The 26679-nt window shown below is 42.0% G+C and overlaps 1 protein-coding gene across 10 annotated transcripts in view; it reads right to left on the bottom strand.

Moving 5' to 3' along the window:
* Positions 1–1221: 1221 nt before the first annotated feature.
* SHANK2 (SH3 and multiple ankyrin repeat domains 2) overlaps positions 1222–26679 on the bottom strand; it is a 325323-nt gene continuing 299865 nt past the window's right edge. For 4 of the 10 annotated variants that reach the window (XM_075501404.1, XM_075501409.1, XM_075501408.1 and 1 more), the window contains 4 exons: positions 17771–17901; positions 16302–16434; positions 12788–15200; positions 1222–1795 (listed from right to left, as the gene is read on the bottom strand). In XM_075501404.1, coding sequence (XP_075357519.1) covers positions 1222–1795; positions 12788–15200; positions 16302–16434; positions 17771–17901 — 3251 coding nt within the window. The remainder of the gene's footprint in view (positions 1796–12787; positions 15201–16301; positions 16435–17770; positions 17902–26679) is intronic. The other 6 variants (XM_075501405.1, XM_075501407.1, XM_075501412.1 and 3 more) reach the window with 2 other exon arrangements.

Genomic DNA, 26679 nt, shown 5'->3' with positions numbered 1-26679 from the left:
TCAAGAAGCCAATACCTGTTAACAGCGATAAAAATGAGAAACTGGATACCTACCCGATTCTCCTGGCCCTTGGAACACATGCGTTCTGAGACACTACATACCTCTTCCCATCTTGGCATTACCTCGTTACCATTTTTGGGTTCTTTTTAACAAGCTGAAACATTGCCATTTCTGCGAACAGGCTGAAATCCCTCTCTCACTTAAAATACTGGCAACCTTCCCACTGACTTCAATGGGAACATTCATCTATCTTTTTCTCCTTTCTTGGCCTGATGTTCAAGCACTTACCACTCACTGAATCAAACAGCATCTCTCAGGGTTCAGCGTATTTGAGTATCTGACTGTAAAGTCCAAAAGATGCGTCTGTACATAAGCCCAAATTTTTACTGGCTTGTCGAGTTCATATTGCAACTTAGCAGTAGTTTAGCTGGTTGAAAACTGGGGGTTTCAGGTTCAAACTAGCTTCATTTTGTTGTACCTCTAAGTGTGCATTCCTCCACAGTTTTTATGCAACGTCTGCATCGTCTTACAGGTCAAGTCAATGGAGCATGTATTGAACTTGTTCTGCCACCTTGGAAGAGTGCTAAGTATAACTGCAGAAATAAAGAAATACCAGGTAAAACAGAGCAAGGTTACCTTTGAATTAATTCCAGCAGAACAACCAGCTTCTCTGCCAACAAATCAGAGCGCTAAACTAGTAAAAACCAGTAATATGAACTCCTGTACCTGTCTTAATATTGTGCCTCTGCTACCAATAAAAATGGGTTTGAATGGTAATAAAGCAATCTGTCCTCTTAAAATGAACTAAGGGTTGGGGAAGGAAGCCTGCTCGGAGACTGAATGTCAAGAAGAGAATAGAGTGCTTTTCAAGAACAAAATGAAATGCTTGCAATTTTAAATTGAAAGAAAAGTGGTACGTAATGGTTCCAGCAGAAGGGCATTATCAAGAGATAATATTTTTGAAGTTAACAATTTTCTCTCTCTCTCTCGTGTCTCCCCACAACTTTGAAATAAAATGGCCCCACTCATGTAACATATTTAGATTTACGTTTGGGCATGTAGCATACAGTCTGCGTTACCTGAGTACCAGGAATTAAACTGTTTTCCCCCTCCCCCCCCCAAATTTTGCTGGCACTCGCAGACAGACAAGGCATTTGGGGTATTTCAGTACCAGCCCATCTCTAGTTATCAACAGAAGTTTGTGAGGCAAAATAGCTATTCTTATCTGTCCAGCAGCTGTTTCAGAGCTCTTTCTATGTTCATTCTGTGCCCAACTCTAGTCACTCCAAGGTCTATCAGATCTTCCTTTTGTAGATTTGGTAAATGAGTGCCATCTATTTCATTGTCCATAAATGTTTCTTTATGTTCACCTAAGTTTAGACTTTCCAACCAATCTGCCACATCTGGTTTAGTCCACAGGTGGACAGGCTTAGTTGTAAAAGGCTTATTTGAGATTGGCTGTTGTAATATTGAGGGAGAAGGAGACCTGCTGCGCCCTGTGGTCAAGCCAAATAAGTCCCCAGAAGGGGGCTGGCTGGGTAGGCTAAATACATCGGACAAAGTTGGAGAAGGAGATGAAGCTGAAGCAGAAGCAGTCAGAGGAGCAGGCATGATGTCTTTATTAATCTCTGTTGGTGAAACCACAGGGCTTGGAGCATGTCTTGCTCCTGAGGTCCTACTGTCATAGTCTGGGGACCTGCTCTGCAGTGTGATCGGCTGGCTGGTTCCAGGTCGGACAGTAAAAGTGATTGTTGTACTTCGTGTACCTGAGACAGTACTCATGACTTCCGTGCTCCTGAAATTGTAAACAGACATGGAAGGTTAGATATATCAGCCACCAGCTGAAAGGTTGTCCATATCAACGCGTGGTAAATACGGTTTTGGAATGCCCGAATATTTTAATTTTTTAATGAGCAATATCAGGTTAAAAGTATTAAGATGGTATCATTAAATCTTTCCCATAAACCAATCATCAATGGTAAGCCATAGTTAAAAACAAAACCTTTGCTTATGAGCAGTTCAGAAAAACACCTTCCAGAGCACATTCTTCCTTTTTAAGGCTACACCAAATTAACTCATGGTTAAATGAGAAACATCGAGTGGAATAAGCCCACGGGCACTTTGTGCTCCCCATGAAGTCCAATCAGGAGTTGATCTGCCCTTCATTGTATGGAGGGGTGGGATCCTTCATTTGAGTTTTAACCTACCAGTTTTACACACTGTTAGATAACATAGCTAATAATAGTAGTTATGGAAATTATCAGAAGCGTATTATTAACTTGGATTTTGGATCTTTGTGCATCTACTCAGTGAATTTTAGGGTATGTTTGTATCCCCATTCATTCACAGAAGATGCTCCACAAGTTCCTCTTATTTCCCTTTCTGTTCAGCTGGTCTTTTTGTGCTTTAAAAATGAAACAGCCCTTCTAAGGTTCATAAAAGTACTTCTGTGTCCATTTCCTTCACACAAATTATACTTTGGCGGTTTCTCTACAAAACTTAAGGAGACAAAATGCTTGTTACCGTGCATGCCCAGAGGTGATGTACTTGTGATCAAGTCACCGGCACCTCTCTCTTGCCTAAAGGAAATTTCAGATTACAAACTAAGCAGGCATGAAACTTGCCAAGAGGCTAGCTCTGATGCCAAGGCTGACAGGGTGGGTGAAGGAGCAGATGAGTCTGCTTTTGTCTATTGGCTGTAGAACAAATTTAGAAGCAGAAGATCCAGGCTCAGGTCTGCTCATATCATAAAACGCTTAACTCCACAGCCCTTACTTCTCATGGGAAAACTCTGCCAGTCAGCGTGTGCACTTCAGGATCTTCCACTGAACCCTTGGGTGCCTGAAGCTCCAGAGCTTTTCCCTTTTAAAATACCCTGCCAACTAGGAAAACCTTCAGACAACTAATTTCAGCCACTTCCAGACCAAGGGAAGGATTTGTTTCTCCTTGAAGCGATGCTACGGACTCCAGAGGACGATCTGGAGGATGCCATAGTTAGATTTCTAACCCAGACCCTGACTGAAGCCCTCTGTATCCGAGTGCCAGATTGCCTCCCAGGACTGACCCGTCACGCGTGGGAAGAACTGAAGATGACATGGGCGCACGATGTCAGCTACGAATGCTTTCATTAATACTGCAGATTCACCACTGCGCAGAAAAGATCTTAGAGAGCCAAAGCAATAGCGTGGTTCTGGAGCCCCCAGATTTCAAGTGCTATTACGGAAGAAACTGCGGTCTCTTCCTAAGTTACCGCTTAAAGATTTTGTGTTAATTGCCACCAAATGAAGTACCAAAAATGATCCACACAGCAGAGGTCAAACCCCACATCTGTTCTTTCTGAGGCACGTCCCTCACCGCTAGATCCACATTACAAATGAGAGGCCCTCTCCTGCTCCCCTGCCCTAGGTAATCACGAGGGCTCCGCTCCTTCCTGCAGAGCACGGCCGCTGCTGGGAAGGAGGACGTAGCGCGTTGGGTTATCCTCTCCCACTGGATCTGCTCCCCAGTGCAATGCAATTGTGAACGCCCACAGAAGGGGAGTGACTTGACTTTGGTCGCCCACATCCTGAATAGAAGAGTGGTAAAAATTGTAAATAAAAAGATGGTGGTACCAGCATTTCCTCACCATCTACCCTAACCCGCTCCCCCTGTGAAGTACGCATGCATTACCAAAATGAAGAAATGCAGGCAGCTAACCTGAGGCAATGATAACGGGCTATTAATCCCTTTCTCTCATATAAGCCTTACTGCAGGCCTGGTAGAACTGAACTGGAGACATCTTCAGTGTTTCCTTGGTTTGCTGCTGGCTGTTGGGAGCCCTGTTAGACACCTACTCCCCGCATCGCGTCTGGGGCTTTGGCACATAATTAACAAACCTAGACATCAGGTAACCTACAGCACTGCTACACCGAGATTCAGAGCACGCTTGGATCACAGTGAGTCTCATTCAAATACAGCTCCAATACCGTGCGATTAGAAAAGCACCAAGAATAACTTTTTGGAGAACGTACATGTTACTCACATGAGCAATCCCACTGATTTCCCACAAATTGTTCCATATATTTCAACGGGAACAGGGGGATCTTTTTGAGAGCTGAAAGATCGGTACTTCACTTAAAACACAGTAGGAACAATACTTTTAGCACTTATGTCTTTGTAATTTAACAAAGAAAGGAAACACTTGGCAAGGTTTTTGAGTGTTTCCTGTGATTTGTTTGGAGCTTAATGGCTCTCATTGTCTTCCAGGACTGGAGCTAAGCATTCTTACAAATAAAAAGTCTATGGCAAGAAACTATTCAATTCCACTAACCAAAGGGAGCAAATTATTTCTACCTACTTTACCTTAGCATTAGGAGTCTCACACGCGTTAATAAGGCAGGATATAATTTTAAATCAACAAAAAACCTGCTTGGAAAAAGGTTGGGATAATGCTGTCCTAGTGATTGCGAGAAGAACAGGATGAGTTTTGTTTAGATGTGGAAATGTCTCCCTATCTCTTTACCTGCAATTACCCTTTTACTTAACTTTCCTGTTTTGCAAATACTAGAAATGATGGTTTGGTATTCACACCCATTGTGGCAATATCAAATGGATGATGAAAAATCTATCTTCTGTTACTTGACTGACAACTCCAGGCTCAGTGTACACCTTCTGCTTTGTAGCTCACTTTTGCTGCGTCTTCTCTGTATTGTTCCTTTCATAGACTCCCTGCCCATCCTTGTTCAGGAAATCATTGTCACGGTTCCTTTAAAGAAGGTATATTGAGCCACTAAAACAAAATCCCCGAAAGTAAACTGCGTGCTTTTATTTTAAGCATTCCTTAGACTCGTGTTACCTAACCTTCTCAGACCCACGGGCAGTAATACTGGGTGAGCAAAGCAATACAGGCACTGTTGTACTTTGCTTTCTGTCAGCCTGGCTCAAAGTAATGGCTTCGCATAGCTACAAGCAATATTAAAAGATCTGTGGGCATCTTGCTTTGTCCAAGCCATAGGTTCAGGGCTACTGACTATTAAAACACATCTCTGGAACCACGATAAGAAAATTTTTTATTTTAGCTGATGAATGAGGTTTCAATATCAGCTCGGTTTAAAGCCACAGCAGTAGTCAAGCTTTTGTAAATATTAACCCTTTTATGAGAAAGCTCAGAGCACTTTGTTAACATTAACAGACTTAATCCTACAGCAACACACCTTCTTGAAGAAAGTTATTAGTTCTACTGCACACGTGGGAACACAGACAAGTCTGTGACTCACGTCCCCACTGCTGCAACAGCGTTCCTGTTTAGGACGAGTTTTAACCACAGCAACTTGAGGTCACTGCTGCCTGCAAAATTATTCGGCATCCTGCAAGACTGAGTTTGAGCTGGGTTCCCAGCTGCTGTGCTTCAGCTGGCTCTGCTATCAGCTCCGCAGCCTTCACGGCACAGACACAGCCCTCGTGACGGTCATGCAAGTCTGCCGAAGCCCACAGTTGCATTTCCAGGCTTTCAGTTCGAAGTCTTTAATTCCAAGATTCATTTTCCCCCTTTCTTTTTCCCTTCTTTCACCAGCCATATCAACTCCAGCACGTTATAGAGACTGCTGTACTGCAATCGTCATCCAAGGAAAAAACCACGCAGATTTGTGTAACTCCTATGCATCCTAAACTATAATTTATGACATCTCCACTACAATCTGTGATGCAGATACAGCCTTGAAACCATCAGCTGTCTCGCATTTTACAGTTGATCGGTATCCTGGTCAATAAGGAGCAAGCACATTCCAGCTGGAGAGCAGGCATGTTTTTGTTGTGTTGTGGGTTTTCCAGATTTTTAATAAGAGCAATTTCTTATGCCTTATTTGATCATCTGCTATAGTAAACATATTAAATCCATATTAAACCTGCCTAAACCCAAATTTCATTTTAAAAAGGTGAAAAGTCTGATAATTATTTTAAATAAAATTTGCTCTATTAGAATCAGCATATGGTAGTAATTTATAAACATTTGCTGCTGTAAGACGGCACTGACTGCAATGCCCATTATGTTGCCTCACATTAAAATCACAATATATAAATCCTATGTCACAGTGATGCGGCCTCCAAGTATAAAAGCCATCAACACAGCTTGCAGGCAAGAAGTTCTTTTAAATTTTAAATTAGATTTGCAGGATTCAAATTTACTGTTAACAATATCAGAAGCAAATCAGTGAAAGATGGCAGGCTGCAACAGCTCCTAGGAGCCTCCCATGTAAAAAACCAAAAAACCATTATGCTCTCATGGGAGCTGTTTTATCCTGCAACTTGAGAAAAGCCTTGCTGTTTCTGACAGAACTTTTCCTTTGTGTCAGAGAAAAAAATCTTAACCACCAAGAGAACTGATGAGTGAAGTGAGTCCCTATACAGAGGTATGTGAGAAATTAACTGTTTACAGGTTTTTGGGACCGCACAAACCCCAAACTTTGCCTTCATCACTTATAATATTTTTACTTTATTTTTGGGAAAATTGTATGGTAGGAAAGTAAGACAATAATTGTCTGTTTTGGGGGAAGATTAAGAACAAGGGCTGATGTGATGACTGGCAGGATACAGAGCTTCTTATAATAGTGTTATTTTAGTGAGAAGAATTGAGAAATGATTAGTGTCTGTTGCAAGCAACGCTGTTCAGTTGGAGTGAAGAATAATCATTAAGGTCTGTGGGAGTCTGTTCAAGAACAACAGTTTTCATGCGAACGGCACAAGTGTCTGGAAACCGGCAGTAAGGGAATGGTGCTGATGAGGGGCAGAGGAGCAGCAGACGGCCTCAGCCCTCTCTCCTTGGAGAGCTGCAGGGAAAAAGGCCAAGGGACGCTGGAAGGAGAAAGGGGGAAATCCCACAGCTTCCAAGGACGAAGGACTCGACAGTGAGGACCGCAGCAGATCTCCATTCTTTCAAGGGCTGTTTTGTCTTTGCTTTGAACCTCGCGTAGGTACGTAAAAATGCACTCATCATCCCTCCCCACCCCTGCGCCCGCCCCAAAACACCCTCCAAAAATCCAGCAGAATTTGGGCATATTTGAAAAAATCATGCCCCTTATTTAAGTGCTCAGACATAAGTTCAGGAGTCTGCTCTTACGTGCTCATGTTATAAACACATTTGCCGAGTACTTCTCTGACAAAAGTGGCTTTTGTTTCAGCTTGAGATGACACCCTATTTCTGGTTTTAGAATGGCTACCATTTCTGGATTAGGATGATCTAATCCACATTGCACTCTGTAACAAAGTCAACATCAAAATCACTAAAATGCAATAACAATGAGTGAGCATTAAAAAGCAGCAGAAGGTACAACATAGAATACTCTATGCTTTATGGTCGTCACTTACTTCATGGCACTTCAGCATGACCCTCTTCTGACAACAGCAGTCATGAGAGCAAATAAAAATGACAAAATGGAATGACTGAAACACTGCAAAAATTACTGACAAAGCAAGCAATCCTGTGAAATTGGCTGACAAACGGTTAACGAAATGAAACGAATCTAATGGGACAGCAGTAAACTGAAAAATCAAGGCTTGAGAATTACCCCGCAAGATACGTATTTCATCATCTGCGCAATCCAGACATCCTTTACAATAAACCAAATGTAGGATCACTCCCTATGCAGGACTCGCTACTAAGTTCAGTTCTGCCTTACCTGTTTGTGAGAAAATAGGAACTTTTCCAGATAGTTGTAAAAAAAAATTCAGAGATGGACAAAAACCCTTGGCCATAGGCAGCTTTACTTTTAAAACTTGCTATGCCAACACGGTACAGGTTATTTTTCCTAGAGGACTTGATCCTGCATGGTTAAGCATCCTCCGTAACTCCCACATTTATAATGAGCATTTCCCACTACCAGGAGTGACGCCCAACCTGCCGCAGAGGCCGTGGGGACATTGTGCAAACACAGCCGGAGAAACAGAAGCACCGTTTGAAATAGAAATTGTTTCTCCCTATGGCAAAGCTATCGATCATTTTGGTATGGTGATGGTAGAGAGCAGCAGCAGTTGCTATTCATTATTCCTTATTAGTACAGCGGAGTCGTGGTGGAAGGATGCTGTTTTCACTGGGGGCTGTGTTTTTTCTCCTTCGCAGCCACTGGGTCTATTCTGCGTTAATCACGCTGACATTATTCAGTGGATCTCGCAGGCTTGCACTTGATCATTATGTTGCTAAGCGACTGCTGGGTTCACAGACAGAGCGAGCACTCCTCCCTTAACCTGATGAAAACCCCTGCATTAGTCTTCTCTCCATTTCTTTTATCAGCTCCATATAAAAGTCAGTAGCCTCTCAAGTGAATTTATAGCACCGCTATATTTATAGCATCATGGTCGATGCCGCCGTTATGCCTCCCGTCCTCCCCGCTCCGCTTGCTGAGAGCGGAGCATCACCTGCCAAGCCGCGGGGTCCCCCGGGCTGGGTTTTCCCATCTCTGCACCTGCGCATATCCCGGTTCGGAAATGGGAATCGCAACCAAAGCTCATCATTAGGGCTTTAGCGCTGGCTGTTTGGGTCAAATGGAGCCCTGTATCCAAACACCCTCAACCTTTGCTGTAAGGAAGGATGGGCAAAAAATGGAGGAAGCGACGGTCGGATGTCGTGGCCTGACTACACGGACAGACCAGATAAAAACCAGATAAAAATCACCAGGACTGATCTCCAAAATTTCATAAAGTAAATGATGGCCAAAACTGGGAGTGGGATTAGTGCTGGTCTAGAACCTTCTGATCAAGCCTTTTAATTACACTTCTATTAGTACAAAGTAAGCAAGCACATCCTTTCGCTTCTTCCTCTTTTTCCTTCCCCTACCAGTCTCCTTCTTCCTATCCCACGGCTGGTCACTGCTGCTGAGAAGCAGATGGTTTCCAGTCAAACATTTCCATGCTCTATTTAAAAATCTTGAAACTCGGTGTCTCCATAAGAACCACGGAAAACTATAAATACACCATGTAAAATTATTGCTAAACCAATGTGCAGAGAAAAAAAGCAAGTCTAGGGTCGTTTTTTAATGTAATAATTGAGAGAGAAATGCCGCTCAGTACTGTAGAACAATCTCTTCCTAATCTTCATTTGTCAAAAACATGAAAGAAGATATTTTTATGGGTTTCTGTAGCAAGCCATTACCCAGCTATCTACAATTTAATTCACCTCTATGCTACCCTAACAGGGCAATTGCCATGAGCGAACTACAATTGTATGTCTACTGGCTGTGCAAAAGTAACTCCTAGTGATACTTAGAATTGCTATCTGGGCTATAACTGCATATATGTCCCAATGAGCAAATACATATTTTTAATTTCATCAGCCTGCTAGTGCTGTGAACATAACCCAAGCGAGCCTGTGAACAATGTTCCTATTTATAACACTTCCCAATACTTCTCTTTGGCTGAAGGAGATGAACAGGCGTACTCATTTTTTATCACTTTTCCTTTAGCAGAGCTAACGAGTTGTTCTTTAATTTAGCAAAATCCCTGCTTTCTGTGAGCTAAAATTCCTTGCTCCCTTTCTAATGCTACCTCACAGAAAAGGGCTACAAGCTCTACAATCGGTTGTCCTAGGCTTTACAGTATTAGAAAAAAATCAAGAAACTCTAAGAATTTTAGCTTTAAAATCTAAATATTAGCTTTAATACTTGGAATTTTGGCAAGATGGTATTCCTTGGTCATAATACTTGACAGTGTTGTAAAAAATTGTGTCAGTTGTGCAATTGGGCTAGAAAGGCTGTAATTTATTTAACTTTTTAAAAGATAAGGCAGGAGTAAAAGCAGTAAAAAAAAGCCTTTGTCTGGGAAGCAGTTACCATGCATCCATCGCTTTTATGCAGGCACCTTTGAGAAGAGAATTGAAATTTAATGCAGACGTTTCAGGGCATAAACATACATAGCACAACAAAAAGAAATTGGAGCATTTTCTCCACCGTGATAAATTTCGCTATTAGCCTTTTGCTCCCCCTTTCACACTCTTTAGCAAGCTCAGAAATCATTCCTCTCTCAGTCGTCCCTGGAACGTGGAGCTGGTTAAGCTGAGAGAGAGGGGAAGGTGCCAGCCTTGCTCCGGGGGCAGCGGGAGCCGGGCCCAGGCGCAGCCAGGCAGACACCACCTACCAAACCACCGCTGGTTTAGAAGTTGGACTTCTGAATCTACAAGTCAACTTCCCAGTTTACATCGCTCTACCTCACTCTTATTAAGATGAAAAGGAATTGCCTGCAGCACCTTTTAAAACATACTTTTAATATCTGTAGATAGTTGGATCTCTTCTGCTGACTCTGATCTACTACTTAGCGAAAAAAAAAGAAATCCTGAGTAACCTTTTCTGATCATTTTTAGTATCTTCAACTCACCTAATTTTCTGGAGCTCAGTTAAAAAATTATGTAATCCCATCAGTTTTGAAAACAGAAGGAAACAAAATACAGCCCTCTTACCTTCCGTTCCCACCGGCAATTCTGTGGAGGTGTCATTGTCTTCCACAGCCAAATGGCAGCCAAGAGTTTTGCTGCTCTGTGCCACTGTCAACTTTTCTTATTTATTACCTCATAGGTCTTTTGGTATTATTGCATCCCCAGATCCCCTCTCTAGTTTGCAAAGACGCCCATTTGGGTTTACTTTTCAGGAAAGAAGTAGGATTTCAGCCACATTGAAATAATGCTTCGTGTGGTTCTGTTTCCATATTGAGTCTCTGTATTCCGTAATGAAGACTATGTAATTTGCCAAAGCTGAGTTATAAGAATTAAAAAAGCTAAAGGACAGAAAAGCAACATAACTTTCTAACACTGTCCAAGTCAGACCTTTTTCTAAAATGTAACATATAGGGGACTACTCTTGTTTACATGATAGTTTGCTTTTCTCCAATGAAGTGATATAGTAGTTTTCAAATTTTTTCCAGCCTTTATGCCTGTTTAAATGTCTTTTCACAAAAAAGATGTATCTCTATTTGCTTCTACTTTTCACTTTCCTCTCAGTAATGATAAAGCTTTGACATATTTACAGTACATTGTAGTTGCTAGCCTCAGTTATTTTCTAATAAAATAGGGACGCTAAAGATCTCTACTGTAACCTGGAAATAACTATCAGTTTAAATATAAAAGATGGTAAATAATATTACACATATGAAGCTAGAGGCAACATGTTCATATGGCTTAACAAGAAAGATGATCAAGGCCTAGCAAAAACAGTATTCTTGAAGACACAAGAAAAATAATATGAAATGAAACTGTCAGAGTCATCTGCAAGACAAGACTTATGTAAATTCAAGCTTAGTGCACAAGTATTGATTTTATGCTTGCCTGAGGTATTCTCGAATGTACAGTGCTCAGCTGCTGTGCTAACTTTGTTTAAAGACTGTCTTCATCAGGCAGCCAGTATATATTGTTTTTCTCGTACAGTTTTCATTGTATTTTTTTTCATGTATTAAGGCTTTTCCTGTACAGACAACTCAATTTCTACTCCATTTAGTCAAGTGCCACTGACAGGAATTCCAGAATTTCAGTGTTTTTCTTCCATCTCTTCATTCTAAAAATTGTATAACCTCCATACCTCCCTGTCATGTTTGCTGACTTCCATCTTGCAGGAAATAATATAACTACCTGATGCTGAGGCTTTTGATCACACTGTTTTCTGAATGAGCAATCATTTGCAATTAACAGAGCCACCCTTCCCCTAAAACCAAATCATCTTCATGCATGCAAAGCTTTTCAAAGGCCGAGTTATTTATTATCCAGCAGAATAATTCTAATAAAATGTACTTAGATGGTATCTTTTTTAAAAAACAAAGTCAGCACTGCATTTCTGCAAAAAATGCATTTCTACGGAGCAGTTTGGGCCAAACAATATGCAATACTTCAGTAAAAGGTACATTTAACTGCTGTATGTAAGGCCAAACCATTCCACACCACAAAAAGAAATACCTCAGGCTCTCAATAAAACTAACAAAATTACCTTTTTTTTTTTATATAAGCGGGGATTTCATCATATTATATCCATATTCCGCACAAATGTGACTACACAATTACTTGTACATTTATCTAATGGTGTCTGACTACTGTAAGTTACTTATCCCTTAAGTACCTTTCAGAAACCACTTCTATGTAAATGTATTGCACTGCACTACCAGGGATGCTGCTGTTGGGACAAATAAGCCACCTCCTTGAACCTGTAAACATCAGAGACTATTCACTAACAAGGGTGTACAATAGAAAGTAAGAACTTAAAACCCACAATACTAAGTGGTAGAGATGCCAAATTAACTTTTTAGTAATAACGTGAATAATGCAAACTGATTTCAATGAGTGATTTTCTAAGATCTTACTTCATTACTTCATGATGAAGTGGATTATCAGAGGTATCGGCATGAATCAAATGACATCACACAGTGAATGTGAAGCAAGCCTAGGCAAAACCACTTTTTTGTCTGTTTGAAGCCAGAATAAATTATGGGACTGAACAAAAATTAAATGATCACCGCATTTTAAAAGAAAAAAAATTTCAAGAGAGAAGTACTACTTAAAAATATATCTCAGTAATTCACATCAAAACAATTGAAAGGTTTGTGGAAACTGTCTTTGAAGTTGGAGAAAGCTCCTGTCCTATGGTGTAGACTACAGAAACGTTGACTATGTAGGAAATTCTTCCCCTCTGTAAACTTGTTTGTCATAGACTATTCATTAAGCAAGCATGTACAACAGAGAGTACATTCTTCTTTAATCTACGTGATTTACAGGGGAAGTTAGTGAAGGGATGGGAAAAAAAAAATCAAGCCTTTATTAGAAAATTATTTGGTTAATTACATTTACCTTGTACTGAGACTTGCAGTTTTTGTTCCAGTAGGTGACTCCAATCCTTCCCCTGGCTTTGAGGATTTCTCTCTGTTCATTTGCTGGAGTATTGAGTTCAATTCACTAATAACATTAGCCTTTGGGCCTGAGAGAATTGGGCTTTTCACCTCCGTCACGTCACCCCATAGCTTAGATGTCCTTTGGGGAACAACTTTAGCCATATTGGGCTGTGCACTGATCGGAGGTGGGGGCGGAGCGGGAGGAGGAATAACAAAGCTGTCTACAGTTTCTTCAATTAGCGCATCCTTGTAAAGTGCATTGCTTTTGTTGATTATGGGCTTCATTTTTGGCTTAGGAGGTACTGGGGGTTTGTCCACCAGAAATGTTTGCCCATCTGCATAGACTGTACAAGTATCCACGTTCTCACCCCCTTCCGAGGACAAGGTAGAGATGCTGGACACCGTTGAGATAGTGCTGGTTGTCTCTAAGTGATGGTCACTACTACTTCGACTGTCTACCTCCTCAATCCCAGAGTCAGTGACGTTATCAAAGCTGTCAGGGGGTGGCAGAAAGGAGGCAGGCAAACAGTTTGAAAGACCCACTTGCTTTTTACTGTCTAAGGAATTTGTTGACTGGCTGGGGGCAAATGGTGTGGGTGAAGGCGTGCCATTTTTCCTTTGCTTAATCAAGTCTGTTAGAGCCGAACCGGGAGCTGCGCGGTCATCGGGGATATCAAAGCTGTTGGCGAACTCTAAGGGGGGTGGTAGTGGCTCAGTAAAAATAAACTCTTCATCGATATCAACTGATGCTAAGGGTGGCGGAGGGATGCGGAACGGCAAGATGACAGGGTCGTCGACAGAGCTCGCGGCTACAATGGTTTTGCAGGGAGATGCCGGTGGCTCAGGCGCAGCAGGCACGTTCAGCTCACTTTCCACTTCCTCGCTCCCCTCTGGCCTCTCTGGTGGGGAGTTTTCAGGGTTCGGTTCCATTTCAGCTCTCTTTTCCTCTTCATCTTCGGGCGTATCATCTGACTTTGCTGTGTCCACGGTATGAACCATTAACAAGCCAGCTGACTTTTGCTGCGAAGTATCCACAATGTTTATCAACATGTTTTTCTTCTCCTCAGCTTTCTTTTCTTTCCCTGCATCTGTTTCATACTTGTTCTCGGTCTCCTGCCGTCTCAGTGGGCCACGAGTATTTTGCCTAGAGACAGTAGCAGTAACAGGAAAAGTCGTTTCAATATTGGGTCTCAGCTTTGTATCGATGTAAAGTGGTTTATTAAGGTCAGCTTTAACAGCGTCTCCTTTGCCTGGAATCTGCTGTGTTTGTTCTTTCATGGCTCTGTCCCTGGCAGAGAGAGCGAGGGCTAGTGGTGAGTTCGGATCTAATAGCTTTCCTGTGACCGGGTGAACGTAATTATCTGAGCTGGATGCGTTCGTGGACTTAGCTGCCACTGTACTGTTTTCAGTACCTTTCGTTTTGGACGAAGCGTTTAATGTCCTTGAATCACTTTGATTGCTGGGTTCACTGCTATTAAAAAGATTTTCAGGCTCTCTAGGTGCGGGAATCGGAGATGGTGACATAAGCTGTCTAAAACCATCTTCGCTACTAAACATTGCTTCATCGGTAAATTTAGATTGCCTCATACGTGGTGTTGGTGGTGTTAGTCCAACATCCTCATCTCCTAGGTCTGTGGAAAGGAAGGCTGGAGAATTACGCCTTGCTTCCAGCCTCTTTTCCCTGTCCCTCACTGCTCCAGCAATGGCTGCTGCAAACGGACTGCTGACACCTAAGTTATCGTCAGGTCGGAGTTGCCCAGGTTGCTCTGAAGACTGAGGATCGATTTCCATGCTGCTCCCTTGGCTGCTTTTCCCACTGCTGCTGGTGGATGGCTCTTTCACAATAATTGTCGGGATTGGAATAGAGCAGGTCTTTTCTGGACTGTCTTCAACGTTGGACTGTTTCACCAGCATCCCCTTCCGCCTCGCAGGTTTGGCCGGCACGTAAACTGCTTTGCTTGCAATCTTCCCAACCTCAGAATATGGGTTTTCTGGCATCTGACCCCTCTTGTTCCTGAAATTTGCCTGAGATGCGGCACTCCGACTGTACAGGTCTTCAGAGTCCAGAGAATATCGGTCCAGTTCTCGTCTGTAATAGATCCCTTTGTCCCTTATCATTGTTCCCACATTCTCAGGCCTAACCAAAGAAATTTTTGAACCTGAATTCTGATTAAACGGAGGTTTAATAGTTCCATAGCTCCTTGATGTCGGGGATTTGGGAGAGTTGTACAGAGAGGGAGAAGGTGGTGGTGGTGAAGGAGGTAAGGACTGTGGTGGTGGTGGGATATCTTCAGAGGTGTCAGGCATTGAAAGACTTCTGGTAAACTTCAGCATAGGAGGAGCCAAAAACTGCCGTTCTTCCTCTGTTATTCCTAAAAATCAGAAAGTATATTTAAAACACTGTCTTCCACTGGGATCCCTCATATTGTATTATTTCTGTATCCATCCTCAAATGCCAGGGTGCATTTCACATGACATGAGGCATATGCAAAATTATGAGAGAGGTCTTTTTGTTGATTCCTACCATAAGCATTCTTTCTTGTTGAACTTCCAGAGACTCAGATGCCCGAATTAAAAAGGATGTTACAGAATTTTAATTAAACTGATCATTGATGTGTAGGCAAATGTTTTGGTTTTATGTATCATCGAGGTAGCTGTAGAGAAGCACATTTGCTTTGAAAATTATTGAACAGGGAAGACATTCTGTGCAGTAGAGTAGCTTATGCCTTGCTCTAGCACTCTATAAATGCATATAATAATGCAACTTAGAAACCTAATGAATTTGTAAGATGCATTTGAAACTTAGCAAAGGGACAGTGAAGATTCTAGGGGGGAAAAAAATCATAATGTTTCATTTCAAAAGATGACATTATATTATTACAAATACAGCTTTTAACATAAACAAACTGGATAATATTGGGATAATTTAGATGCTAATTTTACATCAGCACAATGCATTTCTAAACTGATGAGTATCACTACTAAGGTTACTAGCAAGAACAAAGCAAGCCCAAATTTGGTCTGCTCTTTTTTTCCCTGTTGTAAAGTCATCTATTGTCATCATTTGGAATGAAAAAGAGGTGAGTTTTATTCCACTTGATCAATAGGGATTCCTTTGTAAACTACACAGCATTACAACACTTTTGCCTCAATAACAAAGAAAAAAGGAATAACATTTTGCCCTAGGTAATGCATTGCAAAGGGCTTGTACTGATCTTTTTTTTTTCCTTCTGACTGCCCTTCCTTGTTAGAGGAAACATGGTAAAGAAAGGAATTAAATCATAATTCCATAATACTTGCCTACCGCCATCAAAGCAGAATGTGGAAATTATATCATCTTACACACAAACTTCTTTTCTCATGAACTTTGTATAAAAATCAAACAGTCATTCGCTGAGGTAAAGATGTTGGAGAAATATGCTTTAAGAAAGAAGCGAAGTTACTCAAAGTATGTGATTAATGCACAAGCAAACTATAGATGAGAAGCATGTTACCTATAGATTTTTGTCTTCTCATTGTACCCCGAGGTATACCCAGAAAAGGACCTTGAGGACTCCCTGGTACAGTGGGCGTCATCACAGCAATACCCTGTCTCTCATACATGGACTACAAAAAAGCAAACAAAAAACCCCACAAGCATTAAAGCATGCAAGTCTTTCTCTCACATGTAAATAACCGTTCTGTCATATCTGTAATCCCACTATCCCTTTTACTCAGAATTCTTATGGAAAATAACAAATTTGGTATTATTTTGGGGAGGAGGTGAAGAGAAAGGGAAGGCTGGGCTGTATTTACATGTTATTAAAATGACAACAGCTGTAAGGGGAGTTAGTTGAAATTATTTACAAGGCGATATGTTAAGTTTCCAGCACATTTTGTGTGCTGTAAGAAAAACGAAGCATGAGCAATTGCATTTTGTTTCATTCACTTCCAAAAACCTAGCCCCCACGCTGCACAGGTATTAACGTTCACTCTGCACCAAGCTGTACGCTCTCTTCAGAAGAACAGACCTGCTCTGGCACAGACTCAAGGTGTCTTGTGCAAGGTTACACTGGCAGTCAGCATCTCAGCTGGGACCTGAGGAATGCCACCTGAGTCCCAAGGCACTCAACTGTCCCTCCTTGTAGGTCATCACAAAACTATTTGTTTTCTGTCTCTTAGAAGAGCCTTAATTTCCTTCCCCCCCAAGCTGCTGAGAACAGCAAAGTGCTTGTTGTATCAGGACTGACGCTCTTTTGGAGGGGTGGGCAATGGAAAAATACATCTAAAGTGCAATAAAAACAATTATTTTTTCATACGCAAAGTTCTGTAAGAGCAAATTCTGCAACTGAGTAATCCAATTTCAGAGTTCTGGAGTTTAAATTTTTAATACGTGCTATAGTATCAGTGTCAATTCTTCCCTTACACATCATCGTGTATTATTTAATCAAGATATTATATATGCCATTAGGCATAATAAAAAAAACTGTAGTAGGAGAAGCCTTCACATGAGTGGAAATTGTGCGGCTGCACTAACTCTGGTGCTGAAACTGAAATAGCATACCTTGACTTTCAGCAAAGTCTTTTAGCTTGGGTTTAGTGTTGTACCGACACCTTCGAGTTCAGAACTTACTGCCGTCTCACCAGCTCAGATTACAGGCAGAACAAGTTCACATCTGTTTGAATAACACTGAGGTAGCAATGTTGTTGATGTGACGGTCTCAGAATAAATATAAGGATATAATGAGAAGAGTTTTATAGGGGTACGTAGACTCTTCTGCTAAAAAACTATTGTTAGAAATACAGAGTAGACCATGCCTTAAAGTCACAAGATAATAAAAGTAAAACGAGTATATAAAGCAATGTTTGTAAATTCGTTTCTCTTGTACGCCCTGCATGCTGCCAAAAGACCCCCTCCAATCAGTTTCAGAAGCGAAAGCAGTACTTCATCGCTACCACTCACATTCATATCTGTAGCTGAGGGAAAACATCTACTAGAAGGCCGCTGTTTAATAGTTGCCACTCTTGAGTCCACAGTTGCATTGTCTGCAATTCTTGATGGCTTGGAAACTGGTACTATTTCATCCACCTTATCTGTAATATAAAAGTATTCAGTAAAATAAATATCATTTGTCCAAAAACTGGAAATTTAAGTATTGCAAGGTCAAAGGAAGAGATTTACTTTTCAAAAAAATGCAAAGAAAAAGTTTTTTTGGCATTTTAACAAGGCAACGCTTGAGCATCATAAGTCGTGCAAGCCGAGCACTTTTTATTGCTGCTACATAACATGCATGCTTTAGTTTTAAGCCTGCATGCATTTAATGTTTACTTAGTGTGACTCGAAAAACAATCCTCTTCTTCAAACCTTCAAAATGTGAAGGGAGAATATCTATATAGAAATGGAAAGAAGACCTTTAGAAATAATGAATCTGTACAGCACTGTTTCAAATAGAGATAAGCAGACTGTACTTAGTCATCAGAATTTCAGTGATATTTTGGACAATAACAAGTACTCCAGAAGTGCTCTTTTATGCCTATTCTCCTTAAGTAATCACATCCTAATTTATTCACACTCTTGGATTATTAGATTAGCATTAGTAACTGCACCATTTGTTTAAGTGGAACTTTTATATGTATTTTATATTTTGGAAGGTATTTAGTTGTGGTCAGAAACAGACCAAACAGGCAAAGTCCAAATCTGAACGAGAACTTCAACGTTTGGATTTGGGATTCTGATCTACCATGTGATGTGATCATAAAATATAGGGAAAACTTTAACCAAGATCTTCTGAAGTTTAGAGTGTTAGTTTTAGCCCCATCTCCAACTTTGGTCACAAACAAGGTTCATCAGTATTTAATATATAACATTATTCCCTCAGACTGAAGACTTCAAAGTACCATATAATCAACTAATTATGGCCTGACATCTCCTTTATGCCACTTCTACTACTATGAAACTAAGGCATGGAGAAATGAAATGACTAGCCTAAGCCAGCAGAATCGTTCGATTTTTGAACCTCTACTAGAATCCAAACTTGAATCATACCAACAGGTTTCCTTACTACGCCTTCCATGCATTTGCTTTCCTAAGAAAGCACAGACTGCACTGTATCATGCTAATTTAGTGTCTTTTCCTTTGAAGTTTCACCAAAGTAAGGATTAGTTATATAGCCTGTGGTATTTATGTGCGCAAAATACCTTAGCCTGGCTCCTAGGCTTCCACAATGCGAGTCAGAGCAATGTTACTTTTCAGCAGTTAGATCCATCTCCCAAATGACTGATTATTTGCTTCAGCAAACAAGGACAGCTACTTCATTAGGATACTATAGACTTAAAAAACCCCAGATTTTTGGTGGTCTCGAGATGGTGTTACTACGCCAAGTGTCAGATTTAGGGATTTAAGTTTTACCTCTCACTGGAGAGCAGCGCACTCAGGGCCCTGGATATGGATATGGATGGGAATAAGGCAGGAGGAAAAGAGCTTTTGATCCCTCTAAACAGTAGATCTGGCTGATGCAAGGATGATATTTTAAATGGGAGAAGAAGAGAGGGAAGAACTTTGAGCCTTCTGGTTAGGAAGAAGGTTGTCCTAGAAGTGGACATTTCAGTGTCACAGAGGGTCAGGGAGCAGGCAGGAAAGGAAAGGTTGAGCAGAATCAGTAAGCTGAACACTGTTGAAAACTGTCTCACAAGAGTAGTGTTGCTGTTTCTTTTCAGTTGAAGTTAGCATTCAATTCTTTTCATTGGTCTGCTTTATTTTTGTGTGTTTTAAATCATCCAGTGGAAGGAGAAAAGGAAAAAAAATTCTTAAAATCATCACATGTATTCAAAAATGAAACAAACTTCAAGCCACGTTTCGTAAGACTTTGTAATACAAACTGTGAACTTCTGAAAGAAAAATAGCTGCGCTTCTGATCAGCAAAAGGTATCAGAAAGCAATGGTGTAACCATGAACATTTGACCTATACAGCAAAAATATGGCTAGACTGTAGAATCGTACTCAGGGGATCAATCACCAAGAGCTTCAACTGGGCAGAGATTTTCTGTTAAGTCTCTCCCACCCTTTTTATCATCCCAGAAGCCAAACAACTGGTCTTTGGGATGCAGAAAGAAGGAAGTTTTGGAAACTGAAGCACTAGGTACTCAAAATCTGTAAATAAGAAATATAAATATACCATGTAAGAACTGATCCCCTTTATTTTTAACAGACACATGTAACCATATACCCATTCAGACAACAAAAAGCTACAGGGAAAGAGTGATGAGGCTATGACAGACACTTGAAAAGCATGAAAATATTTGTTTGGGGATGAAACATACATACCCTCCAACTGCACTGATTTTGCTAGACAACACTAGAAGTCAGATCTAATCTTGGATCTGACCAAAATATCAGTTGGTACCAATTCTTAATACCATCTACTATTTCCACTTGGGAAAACCCTTGTTTTGTGTAAGTTTATTGCAGGTTTCTTGTCTGTAGACAGGTTGTCAGTCCTTCTCACCCTATAGCTGCTCCCATTCAAGTGGTGCTTTGTGCCTTGCCAAGTCTAGCTAAAGCACTTAGAAATGGGAGAGGAGAGCAGGTTAAAGCTTAAGCCGCTTTGCAAGGAACTCTTTAGGGGTTCCTCGCATAGTATTTCCAACGGCAGCACTGCTACATCTGCGCAGCTTCTTCTTTTGCTCTACTGCCTTTGATCGGAAAGCAAAGGTAGAGTGGAGGTTGTCATTTTAAAACTACACCAAAAAAATTGGAAGCCACAGAAGCAGCCAGCGTGTGGAACGAGATTTATTCTAAATGGCAGCAGCTACATGGCGGGTCCTGCAGAATACGTCAAAATGGTAGCATCTGGCCGCAACTGCACCACACTTTGGAAGTGAAAGCACTATGTAAAATAAAAACATTCTCACTGTATTATCAAACGTGCTAATTAGGCCAAGAAAGTTAACTGGCTGAATTGTATTCAGCTTCATTCAAACTCATCCCAAAGAAATAAGACGTAAGCATATTGGGACAAACTTTCACTTGCCTTTGCCTTTGCCTAGGCTGTTCATATCCACAGTACCAGTGTGCAAACCATTTATGCACCAGAAACACACGTTCAAAAGGCCGCACATACTGGAATAATTTGTCAGGCTTCCTAATCGGCTTCTCTCCCAGCCTCCTTGTGATCTTAAATACTCTGCAGCATGCATTTCTCGTACCAATGAGAGGGGAGTCTTACAAGCTTGTGTTGGAAATTCTCTGAGGATACCTTTACAAACAGTTTTAACAAAAGAGATAGAAAAAAGCCACAGAACGGGTGCAAAAATTTGCACCCGGTGTGAGGTGTGTCGACAGTGTGGCCAAAGAAGCACGCCTCCAATGGTATTCTTAAAAGGAACGCAGCTGGATGTAGGTGGGAGGGAAGAAATATTCTGCGGTGGAAAAAGCCTACATTGGAGTTTGGCCATGGCAGCTGCATTTCATCGTTAAACCGGTCATTTAGCAAAGTACAGCCACAAGCACGCACGCACACATACTTATAAGGGAGCAATTTGTGGCTGACTGGTAGAATAACAAAATGCTATCTGCTTTATTTTGAATAACTTCAGTCTCACAGAAAGACAGGGAAGAGTCGTCTATGGCTCACTGGACAGACAGCGCAGCTCAGCTGTAATCATAGAAGAGGATTTTTAGGCCTACGATTATTCTCTAGTATTTGCCAGAGGAGGAAATTCATCACTGCTTTGCCATATAAACTCTTCTGAACCTTTACGAGAAGTTACAACGGTATGTTGAGAGTCAAACACAGGAGCCATGCTACACCTGTGGTAATTAGTTCCCACCGCTCAAGGGGCTCCTGGTAACAGCATCCTTTCGGAGAACTGTCAGGGATACCACATGTATAAGCCAGTCTGATGCCTCTGCATGCATATAGCAATTTGAGTGCCACTATATTAAATTCCCCCGAGAGAGGCAGCACCAACAGATATAAAAGAATTTATTGCAAAGTGCGTTTCCATCTGCCCTGTGGGTTAGCAATTGCACCCATGCTCTGCTCAGGGTGCCAGCCCTCAGGAAATTAGATGGCCTAAAGGCACAGAAAGGAGTTGCGTTTTATCAACATGTAGGTCGTCTCTGATGAAAAGCTCTTAATCACAGACATAGTAGCACAGTACCCAACAGCATGTCATGACTTTTACATTCTCAAGAGCTCTGGCTGCTAGGCAAGTTGCTTTTTTTTCTTTTTCTTAAATAATTAATATCTGTGATAATTACAGGGGACAGTCTCCTCCTAATAGATTTGTTGCAGGAGATGGCTCTTATCCCCGTAGAACACATTGCTTAGTGACTCCTGTTTCAAATCCCCAGACTCTCTCAGAGGAAAAATTATAATGCTGCCCATCAAACCACCAGATCCATCATAAAAGGAACTTTGAAAATGAGAGTCAGGTGCCTAGATAGATCTGGTGGCACATCACTACACAGGCCCCAAAAGAGAAATATGAGGTATGATCCTGGCAACATTACTTATTGTACAACATAGCCAAGACATGTGGATTAGCTCCACCGAGGGTCTTAGAAAGTGAGCTTGGCAGACCCACAGAGGATAAGAATGATCATGATCCGGTACAGGCTAACCCCAACACCTCAGGCTGGCATGCCAGAAACACCAGGCAAAGACTGATCGAACACAGTTTTGGAGGCGAGTATTGCCAAGACCTGTATACTTACCACCAAGTCCAGAATGCTTGCTCAGAGGGGATGGGATAATGGAGAAAGAAAACTCAAAAAACAGCTGCCTCAAGAAATGACTTGTATTTGTAAGAAAAGCAATGAATGCCTGGCACAGAGTAAAAAAATGCTCGTATGAAGTTAAAGTGAAAGAACAGAGGCAAATGTTCTTCAAATACCAGCAGCACACATCGTTAACAGTGCAAATATAAACTACAAAATGTTAGACTAATCTAGTCAGCCAGAATACAATGTTAGCCAATGTAGGAAATGGTTGAATTCTGCCACCGATGGCCTTATGGCTAAGAATTAAAAGGACAGGCACATTAAAAAAAACCCTAAAAATCCTATGGTGTGGTTATTTTTTCTTCCCTCCCCCTTTTGCCTGGCGTGTAGGCATGGGCAACGAGGCCCTCTCAGTTATGGCTCTCTGCAGCCGGCCACTGCGACAAGGCAGCGTGGCCTGCGGTGGTTCTCGAGAGTCGCTCGTCCCTTCGGCCCCTGGTAAGCACACAGTGGAGGATGCCACTGCGTCCTCACCAGTCCATGTCGAGGCACAGGTTAACTCGACATGAGGGGTGGCTCTCTGGGAGATGCGTGTTTCTAGGACCTGCGTCCTTGGCTGCTTGAGGAAAGCTAAAATCTCTGACAGGTAGTTATGGATGGCTCTTGTGGAGGTAGCCACAATGCCCAGCTGCAGCTCCATACGGCCCATGGACTGTGACATGAGACCCATGGACTGTGCATGCTCCCTCTTGATATTTTCCAGCAGCTGCACAATCCTACTGTTGGTTTCCATCAACAGCTTCTCTCCCTCTGTTAGCTGGGGCTGCCCTCTCCAACCCCGATCCCTAGGGACAGGCTCAACACCGCGGTGCTCTTCATTCATTTCATCATTTCCCTCCTCCTCCTCAGGAGAGTCACTTTCAAACTGAGGAGTCCTACTGAGTGACTGATCCCCGGGAGACTGTATGTCCATGGTACACTCCGGAGTCCGCGCTGGCGTTTGAAATCCCTCAAAATCCTCCCCAACGTTGCTGTGCGTTTCAGATGACGACAACGGCCACTGCCAGCTCTCTGTGGTCCTGGCCGGCGAGTCTTCGTCAGAGGCAGGCACCGAAGATTCCTGTTCTTCGGCCGGCGTGGACGGCGAGCTCCCTCGGTGACGGCTGGCTTGCCCCGAGGATCCAGGAACCTCCCCATCTTGTTCCCCAGTGACATCTGGCAATCAAATAGAGGAGCAACAACCACTGTATCTGAGGCCAGGCAGATGGAGGTATCTACATGCATTGGACAACACATAGAAAGAAGCCAGTTGGGAAGCCAGAGTGTATGTGTTTGGGCAAACGGAAGGGCGGACTAAAGTTTAGTGACTGCATTGGGCACGTGGCAGTTGATGTTATTAACCGCTTTTGGTATAAATGCACACTGTCCTGTACCCATAACACACACAGCCATGCTGCATCCCAAGGCAGGAACTACCAATTCACCTCATCGTGATTGTGACAGGAAATGTCAGTGAACCTATCAAAGAGCTCACCTATGCGCTGCAGTGGTGTCAGTCAGAAATCCCTGGGACGAGCTCAGGGCCAAGTGTCCAATTGAGCTTCCTGGGGTGCCAGATGTGCTCCACCACTGGCTGAGGGCAGCCCTTTGTTGTTCTGAAGCACTGCTGGCTATCTTCGCTTTTGTCCGACGTCTCACGTCACCCCCACCCCCAGTGCGCTCTCTCCCAAATCACTGCTGCAGCACAAGGGTGGCCGTCCACAGCATTTATCCCGCGAGCAATGCCCTCCCCAACATTTGCCGGATTTTCTTGTTCTTTTCTCCAAACAGTAGGTAACGCTATCTGAGGGCATTGCTCGCCAGGATCTCATTGTCTTCTGAAAATAACTTAGTTTTGCCCTCCCCTGGCTACCTCTTCCCTTGCCTGAGGGCACATGGTGGAAATCTGGGTGCAAGTGCTTCCCTGTGGCAGCTTAGTGTGCAAAGAGGCATTGTTACAGATGTTAACCGGGAGGATATGATGTATGTGCTTACTCTAAATCCTCCCCTATGTAAAATGCACTCCCAAAGGCTAGAAATGGCTAAGCTTTTTGCACCCACAGCGATCACTGGCTCACAGTAGAGCGCGATCTCCCCAGCACCATTCTTGATTACATGAGTCAGCGGCCGTAACTCTCACCCTTTCCATCCTTCAGGTAAAAAAATGAGTCCACTTTGGTTTTTTGGGGGGGACAATTTGGTCATCAGAAATTAATCCGGGGCGGTCTGGCTAAAACGTTGCAGTAGGGTAGCCCAAAGAGCCTGCATTCCTCACACTCAGGCAAGGGATACGTGAGAGAAGCGCTGCTGTCGGTACGGCTGTGACCTGACCAGCAGTGGCTGGCTGTTGCTAGCTGGCCGGCTGTGCTGCTCACGCTACAGTGGTCTGAATGCCAGATCAGTGTCATGCCTACTGTCTGGCATCCCAGTCTTGAAAAATGTTATTCTTTTAAGGATTAATTTCTGCTCTTTGAAATGCTTGAGATGCTGCTCTTCAGACCTCAGTTTGAAGCTGTAAGCTTACATCTGGAAGGTGTTGCTGAGGTCATGTTAAATGATACTTCTGGTTCTGTTTATGAATCAGGGATTTTTTACTTTTATTTTTTTATTTTATATGGTTTTAAATGAAAGCTCCTTCTGACAGACCCAAGGATCCCTCCTCCTGTATATCAGTCCCTGTCTACCCTAATCCTGATGTGGCACTCATTATTTCTACACCCAAGTGCCTCCAATATTATACTGCTCTAAAAGGGATTCTCTGTGGCTTAATATAATTATGATTTTTAAATGCTAAAATAATGGATATTATTTGTGCATTTAGCATATTCACTACTTCAAAGTATTCACATTCAAAGTATTCACATTCTGTCTGTGTCTGGCTGGACTGTCCAGTTGCATGTTTTATGGAAAGTGAGGATGAGATTGTATTTGTAAAAAGGCATGAGCTCCTTATGAAAATGAATTTTAGGGACAAACTGTCATGCAATCATTGGCTCTTCCACTCCATGGAGATTTGAAAGGGACTGTATATCAACCTAACTGTAATAACTGCTTCTTCCTTTGCAATTCTTCTCCCCCTTTGCCTAATACAGCCGTAGCTGCACTCCTTCATTAACAAATCTCTCTGAACAACTATAGTGTAGGACCATGAAACTATTTCTCAGCATTTCTCTATTTGAGTACACATGAAAAAAAGAACAAAAAAACAGGGGACCTATTTTTACCACACATAGCAAACACACATTTCAGTTAAATTCTATGGAATCGGAGAAAGATAAGGGATCATATATATTCATTCTGGTAGAGCCACTGGTCATACAAAATCTTGGTATTTCTTTTGACATGTCATCAGAAAACTCCCCGTATTTGAAAACTCCATTTTCCTGACAAGTGTTCTAAACAGAGCCCACCTAGCAATTGGCAAGTAATAGAACCAAACTAAATTAAAAGTCAAAAACTGAAGCAAAACAAAATAAAAAAACTCCAAACCCCACATTAATTTATGAATACTTCTGTAAATAATATCACTGAGTTTAGTTTGTTCAGATTCGGGGGGATCATAACACTTTTGTTATTTGTGCATGTTTACACATTTGCCAGAGGCTTGTGAAGAAAAGTTGCTCTGAAAAAGCATAATAAATTTTTGCAAAGTTCCTAATTCTCTATGAAAATTTACCACTTGCTATCCTCCTAATCAGTATTTTCAGCCTTTCAGAGCTGAACGAACAGCATCTGGCATAGGTGACCAATAACACAAATGACAAAGAGTACAAGCAAACAGTCTGTGAAAACCCATGGGCAGAAGTTAATTGTGGAAACTACTAGCGAATACTTATGAATAATGAATACATTCACAGGTTTTAGGATAGGTTTGTTAACTTGACTAGCAATGAAAAGGAGGAATATTCATAACTGTTATTATTTGTAACAAAGTGTTCAACGACTCTAGTCACTCCGGTTTCTGGAAGCTTTGTGAAGCATTGACGTAGGGCATGGGGAAACCGAGGGTGCGTTACAGGCATGGCCTTACACAAGCTTTCGTTCGCTACAGAGCAATCATGGGAAAACTGCCTGAAGGTCAATGGCTGACACCACCTTGATGAATGTGT

The sequence above is a fragment of the Mycteria americana genome, chromosome 5 (genome assembly GCF_035582795.1).
Source record: "Mycteria americana isolate JAX WOST 10 ecotype Jacksonville Zoo and Gardens chromosome 5, USCA_MyAme_1.0, whole genome shotgun sequence".
Taxonomy (NCBI): Eukaryota; Metazoa; Chordata; class Aves; order Ciconiiformes; family Ciconiidae; genus Mycteria; species Mycteria americana.
Note: the sequence above shows the minus strand (reverse complement) of the source record. Positions and strands in the feature narration are given on the sequence as shown.